The sequence below is a fragment of the Orcinus orca genome, chromosome 13 (assembly GCF_937001465.1).
Source record: "Orcinus orca chromosome 13, mOrcOrc1.1, whole genome shotgun sequence".
In the NCBI taxonomy this organism is placed as follows: domain Eukaryota; kingdom Metazoa; phylum Chordata; class Mammalia; order Artiodactyla; family Delphinidae; genus Orcinus; species Orcinus orca.
In genome coordinates, this window is record NC_064571.1 from 5,245,218 (window position 1) to 5,270,520 (window position 25,303).

At 47.3% G+C, this 25,303-nt stretch overlaps 1 protein-coding gene across 50 annotated transcripts in view; it reads right to left on the minus strand.

Moving 5' to 3' along the window:
* Nucleotides 1-25,303, minus strand: part of MAP4K4 (mitogen-activated protein kinase kinase kinase kinase 4) — a 174,303-nt gene that overhangs the window by 49,879 nt on the left and 99,121 nt on the right. For all 50 annotated transcript variants that reach the window (XM_049696030.1, XM_033401730.2, XM_049696043.1 and 47 more), the window contains 6 exons: nucleotides 11,961-12,086; nucleotides 10,588-10,698; nucleotides 6,819-6,909; nucleotides 6,263-6,393; nucleotides 3,822-3,876; nucleotides 2,318-2,396 (listed from right to left, as the gene is read on the minus strand). In XM_049696030.1, coding sequence (XP_049551987.1) covers nucleotides 2,318-2,396; nucleotides 3,822-3,876; nucleotides 6,263-6,393; nucleotides 6,819-6,909; nucleotides 10,588-10,698; nucleotides 11,961-12,086 — 593 coding nt within the window. The remainder of the gene's footprint in view (nucleotides 1-2,317; nucleotides 2,397-3,821; nucleotides 3,877-6,262; nucleotides 6,394-6,818; nucleotides 6,910-10,587; nucleotides 10,699-11,960; nucleotides 12,087-25,303) is intronic.

The following is a 25,303-nucleotide window of genomic DNA, read 5'->3' on the forward strand; positions in this document are numbered from 1 at the left end:
CTCTGTAAGAGATACACATAGGAAATAATGTATGTATACACAATAGCGGATGTATACTCAAACTGCGAGGACGAGAAAAGAACTACTGCCGACAGTGGAGTGGGTCAGACATCAAGAAAAAGGAGGATTTCTGACATTCCAAAGATGGGAGAGAAAAGCCACTGTTCCAGAGGAACAGAAACCACATGAACAAGGTAGAGGAGTACTACAGGGAACAGTGGATTGTTTTCTGACACTAGTATGAAAAGTGGAAAAGGGTAAAAGAGATAGGCCAGGGTCAGCTCAGAGAAGGGCCCTCAAGTTGTGACTTTAGTCTATGGTTAAGGAAGAATGCAGAAGATTCAACACAGCAGGGATGGAATGCTCTTAGCACAGAGATTCCCAAACCCCACTGCCCACAAAGATCATTTTGGGAGTTTATTAAAAATACAAATGCCTGGGTCACTCCTCAAACTTAAGAAACTAGAAACTTTGAGGTTGGAGCCCTAAGTTAAAAAATTCCAAAGGGATTCTCATGTGCCGTGTACAGATTAACATCTGAGAATCGATGATCTGCAATGTATTCTTGAAAGTCGATGACCAGGTTCTGCTGAAAGAGAGTTCACTAATCGTCTTTTAAAGGCCGCTTCTCCAAAAACAGTCGTGGAAATTTACATCTGGTGGACAGGAAGACAGCAACCGTACAGGAAGAAGGACTTCCTGTCTGTAACCCTCTCCCCCTTAGAACACCTGGGTGAAATGAGGCAGTGACATGAACCGCTGAGAATGCATCCAATCAAGCTCAGGTAGAGGAAGTTTGGTGGGAGAGCACAGGCAGAATCTACTGTCATCTACATCCGTCTCTTCATCTCACTGCACTATACACACACAGTGGTTAATGCAAACCTGCAAGTCATGGACAGAGTGGGGGCCGACTGACAAAACTGTGAAATACCCCGAAGGTGAAGCAGCAACTCGCTTTAATAAAACCTGACAGAGAAAAAGAAAGGGGAAAGTGAGCGTCCTTCACTTCAGCAGGCGCCGGACGAAGTGGCACCCAGCCCCGCAGCTTACTCCCTGGTGACATCTACTGGCCACCCATGGACGCCCCCGGTTATCATGTTGTAACACAGGAGACCAACCGGGGCTAAATCGTTGCACCCGTCCCGCCTTAAAGAACCTCGCCAAGAACTGGTTAAGTGGAACAAGACGGCCTCAGTTCCCCAGAGCTGAATGTGGTGAAAGACGGGATAAAGGAGGAAACCCCGCCAGCAGACAAAGGTGGGGAAGCATGGGGAGGGCAGGGAGAAGCAGGAAAGAAACGAGCGGCGGTACATGTGCATGTCCACACCCATGATGGGAGAGAGGCTCCACGACGCCCTGACAGCCGGAAGACCAAGGCCGGGAGAGAAAGAGCCTGAAATGGAGATCTCTGGCCTATTTCAGAATCAGAATCAAGAACCTAAGAAGAGACAACACCACCTGGAAAACTCATGAGAACAGTTTCAGAAAGGAAAAAAAAAACCCACAGTAGGTAAGACAAACAGCAGAGCCCAGGAAACAGGAACGGCAAAGGAGGGAGGGAGGGAGGGAGGGAGGGAGGGCCCGAGTGCATGAGAGCCCGAGTGCAGACGGGAATCGACAGGAAAGGACTCAAAGGAACCCTTGGGAGGAAACAAGTGGGCAGAATGCTCAAGTGAGAACACAAAGCACTGCCCTTTCCCTCCGAGATTTTAAAACTACACCAAACCAGCTTCACCCCACACAGCTGCCCTTAACGCTTTCCTGCACGGAGGTCGTCACCGTCTCCCTCCCTGGCATCAATTCTGTTTAGCAGATGCGCAAGGAGGGAGAAGGAAGGGGGTGGCCCAGGGAGAGGACCCCTCCTCCAACGCAGGCTGCTGGGACGACAGGGGCCCATCTGACTTCAAAGTTCTGCAATACCTACAGTAAACCACTCCATGAATTTTAAGATATTACTTCAACTGAGGAACTACAAGTCAACACAGCTTTGCTTCTTAATGTAAAGATGCTTAGAAACATATTACACTGAGAGGTATGTTTAAGTATTAAAATGGAACCTTTTTCTTTAACGTGTTCTTGTTTCACGGGGTGGCTTGTCACTACTGTATCATTCAAGCACAACTGATCAAGGAAAAGAAACATTAAAAAATAAAGCGATACAACACTTTTTAACTGGTGTTCTGGGGCACTGGCTCTTGTGTTCTTTTGGACTCAGAATGGCCAGAATTTTGCCTTGAAGTCAAACTAGAAAAAGGAACGATTTTTTTTTTTTTAAAAGGAAAAAAACAGCAACAACAAAGCACACACAGCTTACCATTTTTTGGACTTCAGCCGGGGAGGAGGGTTTCTGGGGATGAGAAACAGTGCTCTCATGGGATGCATGTCACAGAGAGCTGGGGAGAGGAGAGGGCGTGTCAGTACGTACTCAGGTTACTCATTCTTGATCTCTAGGGGCACGCGCTCTGCCCGTCGTCTGATCTGCCCATGGTCTGAGCGGCATGCTTTACGTCAGGCAGTCTGCACATCTAGTTATACAGCTGAGGGCGTACCCTGAATACCCCACTTAAACACAGCAAAATACGAGGAGGGAAAGCGCAACGAGAAGAACATACAATTTCAAACAGACATTGGAAAGTTTTCATAAATCAAAGCTAAATATTGATTCAACGTCCTAAAGGAGTTAACAGCTTAAGTTGCTACACCATCTATCAGATGACAATGAGATAACTTTATTTTCCCAGGGTTGTTGTGAGGATTAAATTAGACTCGGTCGTAAAGGCCTTCACACAACACCTGGAACACAGATGCGTTAAGCCCTCCAGGAACGCTCGCTGCTGGTTGTTAGAGCGAGTGTGCCTACGGAAGAGCAAAAACGGGGGCCAGATGGGACTGTTTAATTCTGTGCAATGACTGCCTGTTCTCCGATCACTTGCCCAACAAAGGCATGTTAGGTGCACGTGTACACACGAGTATGTCACATCAGGTATTTCCGAGTGTTTATTCACCTTCACGAGACTCTTACAAGGCAGCTGGGAAATGGGGGCCAAAGAAAAGGAGGGTACTACTGTTCCTGCCATGAAAGAGAACCGAGACAAAGGGCCAGGCAGTCCTTCCCCGTCTCGGTTAAGGGAGCACGTGGTGATCAAGATGGACGGCCGCTTCTGCAGTGCAAACTAATCCTTAGCTGTGGGCAGTCTTTTATCATTCATTCAACAAATATTTATTCAGCAGCGACTATGTATCAGGAAGTTATACATTCTTTGTATACACTTCTTTTTAAAGGGGGACTGGCAGAAAATGCTGTTTTCCCCTTTGCTCTCTGAAACTCTACCCTGTTCCTGATTAAAAATCAATTTCATGAAGTTGTCATTGATTTAATCCAAAGCAGAAGCAAAACTTCACACAGATAATACTGGAAAAAGTTATTCCACAGATAAAAGGCTGTGCCTCTATTTGTGAAGTTAAAATGTAAGAAATACTGAAATTTCCTGTGGTAGGACCAGTTTCACGGAATATTAAGTTCAAACTGTAAAAAGAAAAATTACCGTGTATTATCTGACATCAGAATAATTTCAGGTCACACGTCTGATTACAACTTAAATAAAAGATAACATAGCCCACGGACCTCAGGGAGATCTTCAAAAGGACTAATGCATGCCAAGAATTCCTTTCACATCGAAAACTCCACTGTATTTATGATTCCTTCATCTGAACGCCCCATCAGGAACAGTTTCATCCATGCAGCCACTCTCTTTGAAGCCTTGAGACTAGGTTTAAGTTACACAGAACTGGGCTGAAAAGGAACGCAAGCTACTTACGGGGAGCGCCTTCTGCCATCTCAATGGCTGTGATGCCGCAGGACCACAGGTCACTCTGCAAACAAAGTGGGAAGTTAGGACACTGTCCTTGCTGTGAGGCCCCCAACTCACCACTACTGATCGTTCACACAAATGACGCACTTGCATTCTGTGGGGTACGAACCAAAAGGAAGTTCGCCAGGAAATTAAAAGCACAAACACATCTGGAGGAACACCTTCCAAAAGAATGAATGAAAGATGCAATAAAGATAACACTGATTGTTAATTAGAACCGCTCGTATCTATGATTGAACAAAGTTGGTTCCCCGTTACATCTTCTCCCTACCCGCCCACTGTGGGCTCTGCAGTTCATCATTTCTTCATTTCTTTCCAAGCATTTGATGATTTAGACTCCCAGCCTAGACAGATGTTTACTCTTATGTTTTATGACAGTATCTCGAACTTAACTATGCTGTTAAACGTTTAAAGGCTAGAAAATACTCTTTATGAAAGGTCCTCAGAAGAATTAATAAAATCCACCCTCGCTCACTAAACGGAATCAGGCTGCCACGTCTCTCTACTCTTCCTTTAAACTTAGGGGTGTGAGATAAGTTAAGTGCATGCAGTCTTTCCCTTCCGATTCCCCAAAATATTAACTTTAAAATTTGAATTATACTCCTTTTTTTTTAGGCTACGCCATGCGGCTTGAAGGATCTTAGTTCCCCCACCAGGGATCAAACCCGTACCCCCTGCAGTGGAAGCGTGGCGTCCTAACCACTGGACCACCAGGGAATTCCCTAAAATTTGAATTTAAGCTTTCTCCCCTACTCAAATACAAATTCCATGGGGACAGGTATGTTTGTCCGTTATTCACCTTTGTATCCCCAGAGTTGTGACTACCATGTGGTAGGCATTCAATATACACTGGATGACAGATGAGGTTTTATCAGCTAATTTCTTAAAATCCAAACAAGATTTTCTAAAAGCAGATAACAGATGTTTTTTCATCATTAGCCTTCTTTTGTTTAGACACTATCCTAATAAAGAAATTTACTTAAAGTTGCTCCGTTGAAGGGTTTTCCTGAATAACCTATAACTCTGCTATGGAGACTCAAGCACATGTGTTTTATCACAAGAATAAAGAGGCCCATGAACTGCTCCCTTGTTTTTACGGAGTTTTCTACACCCTCAGGTCCAAAGAGCAATTCACCACCTTAACCAGAAACTAATATGGGCAGCATCCGTGGTGGGACCACCAGGCGTTGACGCTCCCTAGGGTGACGCAGACAAACGACGCCCATCTCCTCTCAGGGGATCCCGGAAGGCTTTTCTCGATACTAATGGAGCCTCTCCAGTCCACAGAAAACAAGGTAACTGACATGACAAAGACTGGAAAGTTAAAATTCAGAAATGGTAAGATACATCTAAAGGGTGGAACACTGCCTCTTCAGCAAGGCGGTGTCATGCAGAAAGCGGGGGCTGGGGGAGAGGGTGTGATAGTCTTCACTGAAAGATACTCAACCACCAACCAACCAAATACGTCTTGTCCTATACTGAATACTGGTCTGGACAAACCAGGTGTAGACGAGCTGGGTCTAATTATGGACTCTGCATTAAGGAATCACTTTTAATTTACTTAGGTATGATAATATTTTGGATGCGTTAGAAAGGTTTTCAGATTTTAGAGATACATAATGACATAACAAAGAGTGAAAACTTCTAAAGTCTATAATCTATTTGAAAATATTTCAGCATATAAAAACATAAAATAAATATTCCTCTCCACCACAGGCTCACATTGAGTTCCAGTAGTTGGGTATTTGTAATAAATACTAAATACACTGGCGTGCTGTAAGATAGGAACTCAATTGTGAGTATCATTAACACGTACATCAACCACTCTGACTCATTTACTTAAAGCGACAGAATTTTTAAGTAGTTTTTACAAACATATTCAACCCGAGTCTGATGATCAAATATGGGTTTTACATCAGGATCAAAAAGTGCATTATTGATACAAGTCCCTAGAGGTCACTCTAATAGTTTACATACATTTGTGACCAAAGCAAAGCGGCAAAGCTCTTTAACAACACTCTGAAATCTCACACAGACGAAGCTATTGCTATATATTGCCAGTATTTTTAAAATAATAAATATCTGATTATAATATATTCTTCAAGTTAAAAAGAACGGCAAACAGGGCAGAAGCACTGAACTTACTCAGGACAAAAAAATTTCTACCGACAACGGAGTGACACACAGCCCCACCCCACCTTGAAAGCAGCATCGTACTTAGTAACAGAACAGGGGTGATGCAGAATGGACTAAAAAAAACCAGCCTCAAGATACTGTCCCAGCAGAGGTGCCCCTGCAGCAGGGGTCCATGTGGTCCTCAGTGAAGCAGCAGGAAGGGGGACTGGAGGCGGAGCCCCACCCGCAGGAAGGCAGGGCCGGCGCCTCACCCTGTAATCATAGGTGGCGTCGGGGTTCTCGTCACAGGCGATGACCTCGGGAGCCATCCAGTACGGGGTGCCTATGAAGGTGTTTCTCCTCCCCACGGTCCTGTCCAGCTGAGCACTCACACCGAAATCCACTGTGGCAGGAAGAGGAAGGAGGGGAAGGAGAACACAATTAACAAACCAGTCGACGGCAAGGTGAAGAATGTGAGCACCAGAGGCCTTCAGAGTAAACCACACAGAAACACTGCACAGACTGCAACCTCCCACCAACAGGGATAAGGGGCACCCTCTCCAGGGCCAAGCCACCAAGACGGCAGACACTCGACCAGCCTGGGAGCTCCCTGGACGCTGGACCCGCCACCTCCCTGAGCATCCCAACAGCGACCGCCAGAGGGACTTCCGGATGAGCCAGGAGCACGGGGAAAGGGAGTCAGGAGCCAGGCTAAGCAGCAAGCCCAGCTCCCAAGCCTTAAATAAGACAGAAGGAGAAACGGGGTAACGTTTCCAGCTAACTGCACTGGGGCAGGGTATTAGATCACGTGGCACGCCCATCACATACCAAGCTTCACCTCTGCGTTCTCGGTCAGCAATACATTCTGGCCCTTGATGTCCCGGTGAATCACGTGATGGATGTGGAGATGCGCCAGTCCCTGAGCAGGAAAGTCAGGTCTGGATTTAGTTCTCTGTCGCTACAAGGGACTAGCCCAGAACACACCCTTTATAATAAAGTGTGCACACAGGCCAGAAGTTTCTGGGAACATAAGATTCAACCTCAGTGCATTTCCAGCAAGACATCACCCATGACACCACACAGAGAGAGGCACCCACGATCCCAATGGGGCAGGGTTACCACCTTCTAGCTGCTCCCCAGCAGGACCATCCGCAGTGTCTCTGCTGTCATTTGCGCTATTTGTGTGCAGGGTGGTTCCTTTCCCACGCTGCACGCCTATCTTGCAATGGCCGACCCTGGGGGCAGATCTGAACTACACGCACCCAGGGGAAAAGCAAAGGGCGGGAGTGGGCTTTAAGGTCTGGCCCTTGAATCCAGCCTGGTTTTCCCACCAAAGAGCGACAAACTGCTAACTACTGATCGACCCGACCTCCACCCCACGTGCAAAACAACTCTGCCATCAAAAGAGCTTTATGTTCAAGTATCTTTCTTTCCCAAGGAAATAAATCCTACTGGGCACACAGCACTTTCTGATGACCTCGCATCTGGAACGAAGCCCAGAGAAGGCCTCTGATGAGAGGTGGCGGGAGAACAAAAATACAGTTTTCATCCAAATATGGTCAGAAAGCCCAAAAGGCATCATTCTCACAACTCATTTACTTGTCCTGACTTTAGCTAGAGAAGCCAAATCGACAGCCTGCCTCCGTAAGCTACAAGCAGCCTATTAACTCCCTAACGTCTCAATTCAAAAAGCGCAGATGAGAAGTAACGACTCCTTTGATTTGTCCTGTTTAACTTCTTTGTGGGGTTTTATTGTCATCGTTACCTTGTAGGCTATGAATTAAATGTAACAGCTGCCCTAGAACATTCATTTTTCTAACATGGGGGTTTCTAAAATCATTTACCAGTCTGCCTGTGAAACAGAAGAGAGCTTATGTCATGGCTCTGTGTGTTTCTCCAGCACTCAGGATGTGCAGTGTTACACCACAAAGCACCAAGTAGGGGGGAAAGCACTAAAAGCATACGGCATCTTCATGGTATCGTTAGGAAGAAACTCCCTCCTTTCAGCCCGGTGTACCTTTGAACAGCGGAAGAAGAGATGAAAAACTGCAGCTTCCCTCTTTCGTAATTCCTACTTTTATTACTTCAGTTCATTTTTTTTTCTCTTAATGTTCACAAGCCCCCCTTCTCACACTTCTCCAGAATTATCTTAGCAGCAGACGTTAAGCAGCCACGTCTTCTCAGACGAACGTGGCCTGCCTGCACTCTGGTTCCTGTCGAGCAATCCCTGTCCTAGGGCTGCGGTTACTGCCTCTGGGAGGGCCCGCTGCTGGCGTGTCTGCCAGCTCGTACAGCGCAGGAGCCCGAGCCGCGAGGATCTGCGCAGCGGACACAGTCTTCCTGAATGAAGGGCCTGGGAGGGAGGGCGTGCTCCACCGCCCCCGCCATGGTGAGCTACCGTCCTTCCACTTCGGCAGAGATGGCAAGTCCAGTACACAGTCAGCGTCTGTCCAAGAGCAAATGAATCAAGGTCCACAACTCGGAAACACGGTCCTGTAAGTCCGTCGCATTCACAGAATGAAGCAGCAGTCAAAGGCCGTCTTCGGTGCCGGTTGGGAGAGGCTGTAACTGCCCACACTCAGGATGATCTATGCTGGTTTCTATGAAAACGCGAGGCTGCCGTGTGGATGGTGACCATGGAAACGGGCCGGAAGGAACACGCGGCTTCGTGTCTCGAGGCTCTCGGTGGGCCCAGGAGAGCTTTTCTACTGCCGTCTGAGACCCGAGTGCCCACAACTCTCAACCTGCTGAGATCTTCACTCCACAGCAACTGACTCTACCGTCCACCAAGGAACGAGGACGTCTGTCACCACAGAAATCAGCCCCCGGCGTGCCTCTGGGACGCCCTGCTTTCCTTCCCCACGAGCGGCCTTCTCACCACTCTGCTCTCTCTTTCCCAACACTGACTCCCGTGACCCGTTACGAACACACATGAGTACATGATACTGACTCTTCCAGAAGCTTCTGTTTGAGGTTAGTCCATTTAGACGTTCGTCGTAGGAAAAATTCCCATCCTAGATGAAGTGACGTGAAGGAAACTCTCGTTTCAGGTGCCCACGGGGGCGGAAAACATCTGCTGCATCTTGAAAAGATGTTCATTGAGCTACTATGTTCAGGTTGATCTGGGGCCTCAAGCAACCTGGGCTTCTTTCCAAAACTGCTGTCTTGAGTTCAATGGTGGAAAAACAGTTGCACACACTTAGTTACCTACCCACGTGTTATATTAACTGATTCCTGACACTAAAACTCATTTACTTCTCATAATAATGGTACTTCCTTCATAGGACTGGGACCGAGATTTTACATATGAAGAAAGTAAGTCTGGAAAGTTGAGTAACTTGGCAGGGGATGTGCAAAAGGTAAGCAACAGAGGCAGGACTCGAACCCAAGTCTACCTCACTTGGGGCCCATGCTCTTAGCCACTGCTCTCTCCTGCCCACCCTGAGGTTTTCGTTATCAAGATAATAAACACACCTGCCCACTCACTGAACTCCCTCACAGCAGTACAGGGCAGGAGGCTTAGCTTCCCATGTTAAGTCTCCTATAATAACCATAAAAGGATCTTGATATTTTTATAATGAAACCTGTATGTGATGATAAGAAGACGGGGTCTCCCATCTCACCCTCTACAACTGGTTTTCCTAGGGGAATTGTCTATTGTCAAGGGCTTTGTAAACTTTCTAAATAAAAAGAAATTCAGACTACCTCTGTATTCTAGACAGCATTTTTTAAAACCTGCAGTCCTCTATGAAACTTAAACGTAAAAAGTGGAGTAAATTTATCTATAAATAAAAAATAAAGTAACATTTTTTTTTTTATTAGTGACAGAAACATAAGAATTAGATTCCAGTTCAACTCCATAGTCTTTATTTTTAAAATGTGGTCGGTAAATGAAATCCAACCAAGTAACTTAAGTGTGTAATTGAGGGGTAAAGTAGAGAGAAAAACTGAGCCGGCTGACCAGAGGCAAGAGGCCCACTGGCAACTCACATGCAGTTTTCCAATACGAGATTTTCGAACACCCTGCCTGTGCTGTCAGGACAGCTCTACTACTGAAAGGGATCGTTTAGAAGCCGCTAAAACGGTAGCCAAGAACTTGCTTTGACATAAACCAGCTTTCCAGTTGGCTGTAAATAACATTAAACATTAGAACTGCTCCTCATAAATACTGTCACAGATTCTAACAGTTAATGCCGAAGTCCACAAGATGATTTTGAAAGTCAGCATTTAGCACCATTAATATTGCTTTATAAGCTTAGACACACGATTCCCATAAACACAAGAGTTAGGGATTATTTCTCCTCCTCTCCACTCTGATTTTCTTCTTCATAACTGCAGGATGAATTCAGAGAAATACCAAAAAAAAAAAAAAAAAAAAAAAAATCTATTGTAGGTCTAGTTTCTTTGGATACTTGCCAGACTCAAAACCATGATGTGGCTTAAACTATCAAAGCCAGCTGGTGATACAGAACCCTTGGCTGTCACGAAAAGAATAACCTGTACAGGTCGCAGCTAATGCGCAGAAGCCCTCGGGGCCGGGCAAGTGGAAATGGAAACACAAGCCCACGCCTGGCTGCCTCAGCTGTGCCCCACTTACCCTCAGGATCTCCCTGGAGATGTAGGCTATCCAGTCTTCCTTGAGCGTGTTGCCCTTGGTGTTCTTCACGAGGTCTGTGATGGACCCGGCCCCGCAGAACTCCATAACAAGCTGGAGAGAGACAAGACACGCTGCGGCCAACACGTCCCCCCAGTGGCCAGAGCATCACAGATGTCAGCACACACCCGGGTAGGCCGGGGGGCAGTCTAACCCCCCTCCTTTCCTAAAGGTCTGGGCGCACGACCATTGTGGAGGCACCGAACTCCTGAGAGCATATCTCATCACACCCCATCTATTCGGCACGGACATCCGGTCCAGGAGATCGGCGTCTGCGTGTTCCACGGCGCAGCCTGTGCAGAGGCCCTGAAGCCCCCCTTCTCTCCTGAGCACAGACGCAAGTGGACCGCTTGCTCCTAATCAACGCCCACTCATCAGAAATCTGATCTAAATACCCCTTAACAGGCTTTCCAACTTGCCAGTGTCTAAACTGCTCTATTTTCCACACATCGTGATTCTCAAACTATTTTATATCAACTGCGTTTAGTACAGTTTAAAAATTTCTCTTTAAAAAGAAAAATACTATTTTTAAGCAGCACATCATTTTTTAAAAGACACTATTTACAATAACTAAATGTTTCCACAATACGAACACAAGTATATTTCCAAAGTACTTAGAAAGTAAATTGAGTTGAACTATTCTAAAAATTTAACTGTGTTTGGATACGGGCAATGGAAATAAAGGTAACTGTTTCCCTTTTACTATCCTAACTTTGCAAACAGTCTCTAATGGCTTTTTTAAAAATTAGAAGAGTATTCATCTATCTTCCTGCCCTATAAGCCCAGTACCTTTGGCATAACGTGATAACCACAGATCTGACACTGTCTCGGTGTCATCATCTTGAATAGAAATGTATTCAATAAGAGATATGGTTGAATATGTATAAATTCTATAAATTTCCCTGGAGTCCACTGTTCTTAATAAATTACTAAACTAAGTTTGTTTTCTTGCAATTTGTCTCTCATTCCAACATAGTAAAGAAAGATTCATTTAGTTGAGATTCCACACTAATTAATTTCCATCAAGTTTTTATCACATTGCTTTCATTTTCAAGCTAATTTCCTTGCAATTTTGTTACTTTTTTTTTTTTAATGTGCCATTTTATTCCCAAAACACAAGTTAACTCTTTTTCCTGCGATGTGAAATCAACACCAAAATAAACATTCCGGACACCTTCCACTGAGAAGGCCAGGGAAGATACCAGATGTTACCCCTTTTTCTTTGCTTTTCTCTCCCCTCCCCCCCGGAAGGTTCTTAATGCCCTTTTAAATACAAAGAGGAAACCCCCCAGAATGCTCAGGAAATGTCCGCCTACCCAGAGTTGGTCATCGTGTCCTGGGGGGCTCTTTTTAATGAAAGCACCGTAATACGTTGCAATATTTCTATGATGAGAATATTTCTTCAGCATATTTATCTCCAGCTTGATTTCCTCCTCTTCATCCTTAAGAAAAAATAAAAATAAAATGTGCAGCTTTTGAATGACATGCAGGATTTTACTTTCTCTACATGCAGGCAATCAGACGTTCCCAGCCCCTCCAGCAAGGGAGAGACACTTTACTCTTGTGCCAGTAATCGGGGACTTGCGGCGACGCATCCTTTGAAATGTGATTACAAGCTCTGCAAGAAGAAATACAAGCACAAAAGGTAAAGATGAAACAGGAAGCAGCAGGGGCAGAGGGCACGCGTGGCCTGGCTCTTCCACGGGCCACGTAACCCCAGGCAATTCACTCCACTTCTCTGGGCCTCAACTGGCTCATCTGTAAAAATGGGAGGAAAAAGAAAACTGGCTGATACTACTTCAAATGACTAGCAAGGGCTGCTTCTTTTCTAGAGAACATTTGTGAGTATAAATCGTCCGACGCACTTAAGGTTCAGCTCTGAGAGCATCACACAGCACCATCACCCTGGGTCGGGGGCAGGGGCCAAGCTCAAGGACCCTGTGGTCCTGGATGGACAGCGCCCCCAAGAGACTCGGGCCAGTCCAGGAGCCCAGAAACATAAACACCACTCAGTGGCGGCAGGTTGTCCCTAGACTGGGCTCATCCCCCCGCCTCTTGCTTTACTAAAATAAGACAAGCAGAGGAAGAAATGAAGAGTCTGTATGAGGAGATTAGAGGGAGAATGAAGGGGACAGGTGGTGACAAAGGTCCGGAAAATAAAAATAAGTTGCTCTTGTGAATGTTGAGGTCTCCGCCTTCTCCCACACCAACCCCTCCCCACCCCGCCCCGGGGAAAACCGCATCATCGGGGGCATCCTGTGCCCTGCTGCACACACGGACACGGGGAGAGGGTAACGCCAAACCACCTGCAAAGAGTCATCCGAAGAAAGGTTTACAGGTAGCACGAGAATGAGAGGAAAGCAGAATTAAAGTGAGAAAAAAGAGAGAATGTGCAGGAATAGGGAAAATCTGCCTTGGCCAGAAAAGGGGTGTTTGAGGGAAGATAAAGAAGATCTTTGAGCAAAGCCTCATAACCAGATCTCTAGAGTTCCCTTTATTTCATGTATTTTCAACAGGAAATGATGAGTGGTTCCCTAAAACCTCCTGACTTTTCTACACTGACACACTCCTTCCACTTTAGCTGATATCCTTCCCTCTCCAGGGAAGACTCAGGGATTCTGAGCTGCGCAGGTACGTGTATATGCACACGTGTGCGCGCACACACGCACGCACACACACACACACACACACAAAACCTACTGTTGCAGCCTAGCATCTCCAAGAACCTTTCATAAGGCCTCACAGACCTAAAGTAAGTTTGGTTTGCAAACACTGCTCTTAGGGCAACATCTTTAATTAGATATTAACAGTGAGACCAAATGAAAAAAGAAAATGTCTTTTTAAAAACAACTTTCGGTTCGTCATTACTGCTTAATAAACCCAATACCCACGAAAACACGTAATCATCCAACACCGGTGATTCTCATGGCGATGGCTTCCAGCTCGGTCCAGATACGTAAGTATGAGACTACTGCAGCATACAGATGACAGGCGTGATTGTCATGGGACTTTGGCAGACGATGACAGAAATATGAAGCAGAGTCACATGGCCAAGCACAGTCTAGACACTAGTCTGTGTAATAATTCTCATTCAAAACCCATATATATGTAAATCACACCAAATGCATATGAATTTCAATGGCCACGGTTAAAGCAGCAATGAACAATAAGAGGCTGAACAACTAGGATAATTAAGTAGCTTGATTCTAAACAAAACCAGGGCTTAGCCTGGCTAGTATTACACAGTCACACCCCTCTATCTGGGGCCTTTACAGTATAGAAACTTTATACTATAAAACATAAAGGGCAACAAGTTTTGTTCATACTGGGCACAAGAAAGCACGCCCCAAGCAGAATTAGGAAGCCCCACCCACCCACAGCTGTATCTTACGTCACGTTCGCGCCCATGCTGTGGGAGGACCACCACCTGCCGGCACAGGGGCCCCGCTCTCTCTGGATCGCAGCTCACGACTCGCCGCCCACAGTCTCTGGCTTCCTGGGCAGCCAGGACACCCCAACGAGGCCTGTCGAGACTGACACATTCCTAACAAAAATGAGCGCGAGTCTGGCCACAGCCTCGCTCCTGCTGGAAATGAGGTGGTGTTACTCCAGGATTAGAAAGTCAACTAAAGGTATGATTTTTTTCCTCTTATCCAAAACCAGTAAACCTGTAAGGATCTGGGGTACAAAGACTAAACAAAAACAAAAGGAACAATGCTGAACTAGAATAGGGAAAAACCAACACACTACTGATTTTCATTTTCTGTGCTAAGAGCGCAGCCACTCACTTCATGCAGTAATGTGTGCCTTCCCGGACGGAAGGCGGGACTTCATTGCTCCCTCCCTAACCCTTCCTAGGGGCCTCCACCCGCCCCCCACGCTGCCTAAGTCACCCCAGGGTCTTTAGTCCCTGTGATGCTCTGCCAGTAGGTTTCACTTCTGGACAGAAAGCAAACGCTACCTACAGTTCTCCCACAAGCAGCTTCCTGAGCAATAATTAAGGGTCTTGACATACTGTGACTGGTTTTGACATATGTTTTCTTTTAGTGACAAAAACCAGTGTCTTCCAGGATCTAACGCGTTCACCGCTCTGTGTAAGAACAACCAAGACCCTCCATCGGCACCTGAGGTTTCTGGAGCCACTGAGTTAAAATCCTCCCACATCTTACACGTTTAAAGATCCCCATAGGCTTAAATGCGGTACTGCTCACCGGTGTGAAAAGCACTTAATATGCACACGGGCAATACTGCTGGAGGACCATCACGGCACAACACATCTCTCTGAACCTAAGACGCTGCTAGACAGACACCCAATCACTTTTCGTAACGAAACTATGATTCACCATCAACCATAAGACGCAGGTTGTAACCTCTTCGAAACTGGGCTGCAAGTTACAAACAATGAAGTATGACATAAGAACAGCTTAAACACAGTTTGGTAACAGCTTTTCTAATATGACTGAAACATCCAAATATTTTCCGAAAATACAGTAATCAGATCGATGTCTCTTGCCAGAATACTTCCGGGGTCTTAATAGTCAAATCCTGGAAGCAGATGAAACTGAACTACAAATACTGAGAGGAAAACATACTGTCCTCTCAAATCATCATTTCAGGATAAGGATTATATATACTTTGAAACATTCCTTCTCTGGCTTCTCTGATTTTCAAATAGATGGCTATTGCACAGTTTATAAAATAAAAAGGCACTCAGCACCACTAACTGTCATTCACTGTCTAATTATGAGTGCCCACCTTGGAGGAGAAGCATCAGAAACGCAGAATCTACCAACAGTTTGGAGCCAACTGCAGCTGGAATCCTAATCACAACTAATGCTTATAATATAGTGTCTTATACAGTGTCTTTAGGGTAATAACGAACCAACTTCTGAGTTCGAATCTCCCTTCAGTCATTAGGTGAAAACAAGTTTGGTGTTCTCATCCCAGTATTTAAATGCATGCTCACTCACCACCACCAAAAACAAACACCTCATTTTGCCAGAAAAGATACAGCGGAAAACAGACTTAGAACAGACTAACTGCATTTTAAAAACGATAAAAACGATGACAAACCCCACATTTGCAAAGAAAGTGGATGCAGCAAAGCTCCATGAGGAAGTGATATATCCAAGTATCCCAGCCGAGTCCAAACGCCTCTGCCCTTCATCCTCCCCTTTAGGAGGCCACAGTCACGTACAGATGGATAAAAAAAAATTAAGGGTCACTTGAGAGAGGAGAGGGCACATTTGGGGAGGAGAGCAGGCCCCCCTCTGGGTCTCCTCCAGGGATGAGGCAGCTGCCAGCCCCCGGTGATCTAAGGCAGCTGATGCCAATTAGCATTCTGGACTCTCCCCAGTGGGAGCAAACTCGGCAGAAAAGGTCTTTGTCTCAGGCTAAGACTAGGGAGGAGTTTTCCTTTGCCTTCCTTGGCTGCTAGAGGACGGGGGGTGGGGGGGGGGGCGGGGAAGGAGTGTACATCTGAATCGTGGTCATCTTCAAAAGCAGCTGTGGGTTTGGGAGTCATAGGAAAAGCCCTGTCCACTCCACAGTCTGAGCACAGAGCAGTGCATAGGACTAGTAGGGTTTCTTAATGACTCCTTAAAATGTTGTTTAAACTCTCTTGTTACCAAAATTCTGTCTCCTTCCACTGCCAGCAGGCAGACCTCCAATGAGCCCGACTGGGAGGACCCAGGAGGTCTGGGGGGTCCTCTCCCCAGCAGCCCCTCCTTACAGAATTAAGCCTACTCATTAAGAGCTGAGCAAAAACAGGAAGGGCCATTCATTATTCACTCTATCTTTACTAGATGGAGAGAATACTAATAAAATGAAATACACGAGCATCTCTGGCAGATTTCACCACCAAAAGGTATATACTTAGAATGAAAATAGCCATTGAATATCCATTTTAGAAAAAAGTTTACAAGCTTGTTTTAGTTAACGACTACCAAACCCTTCTTTACGGGACTGTGAACTGGCAGAGAAATGAGGGCAGATCACCTTTGACTTGGCAAACCCCAGCGACATCTGAGAGTGTTATTCAGTATCACACCAAGCTGAATTAACCAAAATTAATTTTTATGACTCAGACATATGAAAAGTTCTGCAACTTAACTTCACTGATCATTCAACCAGACAGAGGCGAACACGACTCTGCAGGGAAACTTCTAGAGCAAAATGAAGGTCCAGGATCTGGTCGAAGGAAGGAATGGAACGTTCTTTAAAATTAATCCACGTCCATCTCAGAAGACCCATCAGCTCCAGAACAAAAACCCCAACAGAAAAATGACAAAATTAACATAGCTGCACTCGTGACATCTTACTCAACAAGGAATACTGCCTTGAACACATTTCAGACAAAAAGACATGCTCCGTAGTTTTGCTACTGAGCCAATGGACTTCTGAGACCCCAAAGTCTAACCCTAACGGCCCTGAAGCGCTTAACCTGCTCTTTCTGTCGACAGACACCACCACATAGGACTTTACTTGACTCAGCAAAGTGTTCTACGAAATCTGCTATATTTCAGCGAGGCTGTGTCACTCGACTGGGCTCTAAGAGCAGCGTGGTAAAGAAGAGAACTACAGAGCAGCGCCGTCCACCGGGATGGGCATGGCGGGGTGGTAACTTCAGACTGTGACGAGACGGTGCAGGACGGCAAGGACAACCCATTTCCCTCAACATCACTCACGCACGAAAAACCTGGGGAGACTGGTGCTTGCAAGGAGGCCAAGACACGCCTCTGGGACGACCCCTCAACAACAAGCACGGCATGGCGAATGAACACGGTGAGCTAACTCAGATCACAAAGTCAGGTAAGACCCATCGCTATTTTCTCCAGGATCTAAACGAAACTATGAGAACTTTCCAAAGTGTCAAGCCCCAATTTACAGGACACAATTCCCCAGGGTACAAGTTGCTTCGAGAGTCCAACTTGAAATAAGTCACATCAGTACTTGACTTTGGAACCCATCCATTCTCCTCCTCCACTGGGGACCCTTTAGTATTGGCCCCTAGAGTAAGAGCTGGAACCTAGGTCCCGACAGAGATGGAAAGCAGACCTCCCAGGTAAGGCCCAGAGTGACCAAAATCAAATCCTCCACCAGAACACTTGACTGTCACCCCAAAATATGCTCTTTGACATGGGATTATTTTAAGCTAAAGGGACTTGAAAAGCAGCAGGGACAAAAAAGGTGCTCTGACCTCCCCTTTTCTCCCTGAAAGCAAGCGATAAAACTCCCATATGAAAGGCATCCTTCCTATACCAACTGGAAAAAACATTCTTATCACCAGAGCCAGGGGATGGAGGCCAAAAGAATTCTGTACAAGCAAGCCTCTCATCTTCTGTTAGCTGTCCCATATGGTTTAGTTACTGGTCCACAACGGCATCTCTCTGTTCAACCCGGTACACAGACAGAGTCTTCTCTGAGTCTTCATTTTCCTTGTGAAGGCTGCCATGTATATACGAGATAGACAAGTTAGCAAACCTGTTTGTTTTCGTCTTGTTTATCTTTTATTACATGATCAAGAACCTAGAAGGGTAGAAGGAAAGGGTTTTTTTCCTCCCCTACATAACCAAACTTGTGATTATATTATGAGACCAGAAAGAGATCAGTAATCCAAAATGCTCAGAAGATGACAAAATAATATATTCTTAACATCAGCATTTTGCCATTGGCAACACCAGTGTACAAGTATATTTAGATAACTCCACACGTTTCAATGTGTAAGAAAGAAAAAAGAACTGTGTCCAAAGATTACCTCTGGATTACAGAGGTTTTCTTCTTTAACTTGCCCAATTTTCAACAATACTATTTTCCTATGTGGGGGAAAGTTAGAGTAGAGGCGTTAACTCCATAAGCATCCAAATGAGTTCCTTCTGGCCGTTCGCATGTCCAGCTCCCCCGCCCTCCCTGGACCGGGGGCCCTCACGCCCCCCTTGCTGGTCCCGAGTCACCACCAAGCTCCCCGCTCCAGCCGCTCACTCCAGCGCTCAGCTGTACGGGGAGGGTGAGGGGAGTTTGAAGAACGGGAACCTTGCTGGTTAACCTGCCTCCCGCTGGGTCAGCGTCACCCAGAGCTCGGACCTCCACGGTCACGTCTTCCTGTTGGCTCCAATGGTACCAATCCAGGCCCATGACTTCCTGAGATCAGAAATTTCCAAGCTCAAGTTGTTTCCGGAGCAGAGGAGAGGTACCTGGAGCCCGGGATCAGCCATCGCGCCAGCTTCACCTTCCTGACCTGCCCGAGGGCCCTGGACAGTCTTGCCCCTGTGCCCACGCCCTTCCAAGCCAGGGGCGAACTCCACCAAGAGCACTGCGCACACGTTAAAACCTGAAAGCCAGGCCCTAGTAAGCGGTGGCAAGAAGGGGCACAGCTCTGGAGGAGCTATGAATGTGGACAACATCACACGTCTGTGCGTTTCTGACTGGCCCCATCGCGCACTCACACGCACAGAGCCCCTGCTTACACAACTGACACGGCATGTCAGTCGAAGGCTGGCTCTGAAAATAGTCTGCAAGTGAAAAGGACAAAGGCCAAACTTCTGTTCCTGGCTAAAAGGAGGGTCAAGGGCCAGATGTACTCCCACTTGAACAACTACAATAGATAAAACGAATGAACGAGTTTTAGGACCCTGGACACCAGGGATTGAAGGACAGTGAGCTCTGAGAGACGGGAACACGAGGAAAGACCTACAAATGCCGAGCTGCTGCCCTGGGAGATTCCAGGCTGCAGCAAAGCGAGAGGAAACCCCACCGAAGCCCAGAGGATGCTGAGCTGAGGACACAGAGCTGAGGGCAGCTGGAGCGTGCAGGACAGAGGTCAGGGAGGAGAGATGCAGAGACGGGGCAGGAGATCCGAGCAGAGCACCCAACACATCCTCCCGAGGTCAGGGGAGGACCCCCAGAGGACCGGGGAACAGCGCCTGCTGCCACTGCCCAGACTGGAAAATCTCATCATTCACAGGAACTTGGGCACAGCATTCAGGAGGCTCCTGCCTCAGCAGTGCGGTAAAACTAGCTCTAGACTAAATGCTGATCTGACCCCAAGGAGCAGACCTTAAAAGGCTCAGACGGATTCCAAGTAACTAACTGCATCCCAGGCGAAAGCTCAAGAATATTACAAGAATATAAAATGTTCAAATACCCAGTAAGGTACAAATCACATGGCTGGCATCCAATTAAAAATTACCAGTGTGCAAAGAAGTGGGAACAAATGTCCATGGGGGGCGGGGGGTGGAAGGGGGTCAACTGAAATGAACCCAGGTAATGGAATCAGCGGACAAGAACACCACACCACCTACAACCTACAGCCTTGCAGGTAATACCCACTAAGCCTTTTGGGGCATCTGCCGGTGAAGGAATCTGAGACTCAATTTGTTTTATATGCCTCATTAAACTAGAACCCAGGGTGTTCAGAACACAACAACTTGGACTTACAGATGTTTTGATTCCTCTACCAGGGTGGAAGGCTAAAGACCCTCACCTCCCAACAACACAGAGACCATCTGGTCCCACTTTCCCACCACTAAAGGAATATCATCATAATTTTGAAGAATTTAAGTCACACACAGGAAATCAACTGAACAAAATTAATGTGCAAAATATGCTTTTGATAAGATCATTAAAATAACTTTTGTTTGATCTCAATTGCTATAAGCAAGCTATTCAGTTTATGCCTGAATCACAAGTATAGAAATTGCCAAAATCAAGCAAGCAATAGACCACACTCTCTGCCGGCGCAGTGAAGTGTTCTCTGCCACGGTCGGGATGGGTAGTGACTGGTGGTGGACGGTGTCCAGCGGCCAGTATTTACAAAGCTCAGTGATTTTCTAGTTCTGACCTCGAGCATCACAGTGGCCAAGCAAAGATTTGGGGGCATGTTTCATGGTTTTACCTTGACCTTTCCCTCACCCTTCCTGTCTCCCTCACCCCCCACCCTCACAAGCTACCCTAATTCCTGCTTATATGATCTGTGTCATGATATACCACAGCAGGTGAGTGCAAGAGGAAGAAGAAGCAAGGACAGTCTAGAGAACAGTAATCAGATCTTCCTTCGGTCAGCTATCTTGCAAGTATCATGGTGTTAAAGCCAAAATAGGAAGTAAGTACCTCCAACCTGGCTCCTGGCGCTTCCTGGATAACAGAAATCTGCAATCGTGTGCCAATCGTGGCAACAAGGAAATAAGCCTTAGTGTAAAGGTGTGTTCTGTTACTTTCAAATAATTCTCTTCACTGTGGGTAATCTGCGTATCTGGAAAGGGATTCCCTCTTTGCTCTGAAATGGCAGCTTCCACTCAAATACCATGGACTGGCCTGACACAACTTTACAGCCTGGAGAAGTGTCTGGGGGATCTTCATGGAAACCACGTGTGAAGAGCCCTTCCCTCAGCTCTGAGGATGCTTCCACAGAAGTGACTCAAGAAGACAAGGACCGAGTTCCACAAGTCTTTGGGGCAAACAGAAAACAGAAGCGAGATAGTCTAACTCCTGACAGACACCCCCTTTCCAAAAGCTTTTAGGCAACAAAATTCAGGTAAGTGCATCATGGGCAACATTACACGGCATCCGCGCTCATCCAGGGGGACTTGCGCGGATGTGGACCGCCCCAGTGCTTCTCAAAACTCCTTACTTGGGCCTCCTGGTGGCGCAGTGGTTAAGAATCCGCCTGCCAGTGCAGGGGACACGGGTTCGAGCCCTGGTCCGGGAAGACCTCACATGCCGCAGAGCAACTAAGCCCGTGAGCCACAACTACTGAGCCCGCGTGCCACAACTACTGAAGCCCATGCGCCTAGAGCCCGTGCTCCGCAACAAGAGAAGCCACCACAGTGAGAAGCCCGCGCACTACAACGAAGAGCAGACCCTGCTCAACGCAACTAGAGAAAGCCCGCGTGCAGCAACGAAGACCCAAAGCAGCCCAAAAAAAAAAAAAAAAAAAAATATATATATATATATATATTTTTTTTAAAGTTTACTTGGCTGCCCCCCATCCCTTTAAAAACAAAAAACCTCCTTGGTTGTGAGTGATGGTGCCTCACGACCGCGGGTGGAGAAAAGCTACAGGATAGCCTCAGTGGTTGAACCTCGTCTCCTTATTTTCCAATTCCAACTAGGAAAATAATCTAAAACGCCTCTCCCTTCTACTTTCCCCTACTTTTTTTTTTTTTTTTTTTTTTTTGCGGTACGCGGGCCTCTCACTGTTGTGGCCTCTCCCGTTGCGGAGCACAGGCTCCGGACGCGCAGGCTCAGCGGCCATGGCTCGCGGGCCCAGCCGCTCCGCGGCATGTGGGATCTTCCCGGACCGGGGCACGAACCCGTGTCCCCTGCATTGGCAGGCGGACTCTCAACCACTGCACCACCAGGGAAGCCCTATTTTCTCCTACTTTTTAGAAACATACCAAATCACGTGAAGAAAGAAAACGGGAGGAATACAGAACCCTAACCCTGAGCCCCAGACATGCACCTGAGCAGCCGACGGGGGGTCTGACCCTGTAGGATCCACCCCCTCCCCTAGACTAGACGGGGGACTGACCTCGAGTCTTAATAAAACCCAGAGGGAAGCTCTGCTGTGAGCCAGACCAATCCATTCAGGTACAGCCCACGGTACAGTTGGTCCTTCTTGGGAAAAGTCTTGATGGATGCTTTATACTCCGTCAGAAATTTATACAATGTGTCCCCGAGCCTCCCAGCTGGAGACACCCTTCCCCCCAGAACAGCCACCTCCCCCCCAGCTCTGCACCACAGTCACACCAGCTGCACGGCTCAAGCTGCAGAAGGACCTAGAAAGGCAACGAAAACATCCAGTAGCATAAAAACCATGCATCTGGGGACAGACAGATCGTCATCTGTCTCAGCACTCAGCCCCACAAAACCCCGCTTAAAATCTACCTCCTGGGCTTCCCTGGTGGCGCAGTGCTTGGGTGTGCTCGCCCATCAGCACAGAGGGAGAGGTCCCTGTTGCGGCATCATATATAAGCCTGCTGCAATAAGGTTTGCTGGTGCAAAGAGGTCCCTGTTACGGCATCATATATAAGCCTGCTGCAATAAGGTTTGCTGGTGCAAAGGCTCTCTCACTGAGGACCCTAGTCCTGGAAGGCTTCTCCTCCCGCAAGCTGCCAGCTCAGTCTTCTGAACCAGGCTCAGGTCCCAGGGATGGGTCACAACGCTGACGACGGTGCCTGGCACCTCGCTCCCCACCCGGCCCACCCTCCCTGCTCTCACAGCAGCGAGACGCCCGCGTACCGCAAAAAAAAAAAAAAAAATCTACCTCCTCTGTGAGGACGTAAGCTCCAGGAAGGCAGGGCCTCCACCCTGCTCACGTCCATGCCCGACAGGCCCTGTCAGACTAAACGTGTGCACTGTGGACAGCTGGATGCTGCTCAGACAGGTGCTCTTTAAAGTAAGAAATAAAAAGTTAAAAAGAGTGAATCTCTGAGCCTCAGTTTCCCTGCATGCAAGAGGAGGAAACTCTACTCCATTCTTGGCTGCGGAGTCATACTCCAGGGTGGAGGAACAGGAAAGTCAGGTAACATGCAAAGACCCCCATGGCACCGGGCACACGGCAGGTACTCAAACGTGAGGTTCGGAAAACGAACTACAATGACCTTTTGCTCTATGAACTGATGTAATACAACTCCGAACACGAAGCGTGCCTGCGGCAGCCTGTCAAGGGCAACCCCGGTGAACTCAGACCAGCGAACTCGGCGTCACCCGCCCTCGGGCAGCAGGTACGTGGACACTTGCCAGGCTTATCGACTCCCTGCTGTGACGGCTGAAAGGCCAAGCGAGGGTGCCGGCCCCCGACAAGAGCAACAGCCGGATCCTGAAACGGTCGTCCCACTGTAAGCTGACTGCACGGTCTGCTCAGGTCTCCTGCTGGAGAACAGTTAGCGACGTGCGTCTTCAACGACGTGTCACCTGCTCATACAAGGACGCACCGATAAACTACAGGGCCTCCTCCTGGGAAAATGTGGAGAGATGCCAGAACTCCAGATACCAAAAAGATGGGAGGAGAGAGAGAACCAATTATCTTCATTATGTGATTCATTTAGAAAGAAGATGACTCAGTGCTGAGATTGGTATTAATCAACTGTATTCTGAAGCTTTTAAGGAGCGTCACAGCTACGAGGGGGACAAACTCGCCCTGCTACAGCTTCATTCCCAGTGTTTTCATTCTGAGACATGCTGTGATCACAATAAATGGCACTGCTGATGGTGAGTACTATTTGTATTTTATCAGAAAATAATTTTTCTTTTGACTGTGACTTTAAAAGATATACAGAGTTACTGTTTAAAACGTGAATTTTATCGCATACAGGAATAAAAATTGTTTTCCAGAAAACAAATTTTTAATTTTAAGAGTGGAAGACAATAATACAGGATTAAGGCTCTCCGATATAAAGAGGCAAACAAAAAGTTTCCACAAATTTTGAAGATGCAACTTCAATATCGTATCTTAACCTCACTTCTTTTACCTCAGATAGTCCCCTATCCCCTCAACCAGCAGTTATTTAAAGCAAAGGAAAGGTGTAGATTCCTTTGTTTTTACATCACAGGAAAGATAAGCGATCAGCAAACTTTTTGTTATTAATCACTTTATATAGAACTTCAGGGCAGGGTACTACATTCACAGTTCACAAAACTGTAATAAGTCATGCTGGTCTAAAAATAGCTCCGTGAGATCACGTTACCTAATCCATTTTTCCCCCTTTTACACGCGCGCGCGCACACACACACGCACACACACACTGCGGAGAGTAAGCTGCAGGCTGGAACTGCTGGAGAGGGACCGGAAAAGCCGGCCTGGGACATCACAGACGCAACGGTCACCCAGACGCTCCCTAAAGAGCACCCAGCACGCCCCCCACCGACCCCCGGACCACCAAGCACCGCCCTATGTGCTGAGTGTCTGTGAAGCAACACACACAGTGAGAGTCCGCGCGGCCCTGGGGTCAGGCTGGCCACCTCGGAGTGGGTGTGTTAAAACGAACTCTCAGAGAGGCCAAGAGTCGGGCCACAGAGACCCTGTTCTGCCCTCAAGGCGATGGGGCTGGAGAAGGGAAGGGAAGGGAAGGGGAGGGGAGGGGAGGGGAGGAAACCAGGGCCGTCACCACCAACACAACGTACAAAGTCACTACCTCAATAGCGACTCCACCAAAATGCAAACCAGTTAGTTCCGTCTTCAAATACATTTCTCCAGTGGAAACCCGGAAAGGTCACTCACCCACCCAAACTCCCACGCACGAAGAAGGGTGTCATCCTGGTGGAACCAGCCCCTGCCATCCACCTGCAACCAGCAGCACAAACCACCAAATTCACCATCTGCCGGGACTCCAAACACGAAGGCCGCGAGTTTGAGATGTCACATTTCTCGACGGCCTTTTAGCAAGAACCATGTCCCTGTGTAGGCTCCTCCACGGAACACGTGCATTCAGTCAGCTGGCTGAAGGCCTCTTCTGCACAGATGGCAGCCAGGGGCAGGATGCAGAGATGGAGAGACACACCAGGAAAGGGCATCAGGCTACCCCCGGGGGAGGGGAGCCCTGCCAAGGTGCAGGCGGGCAGACCTTCCAGAGAGAGTCGAGGGGCTGGAAGAGCCAGCACAGGAGGGACCCAGACCAGAGGGGTCACAGAACACAGGATGAAGCAAGGACGCTCACAGGAC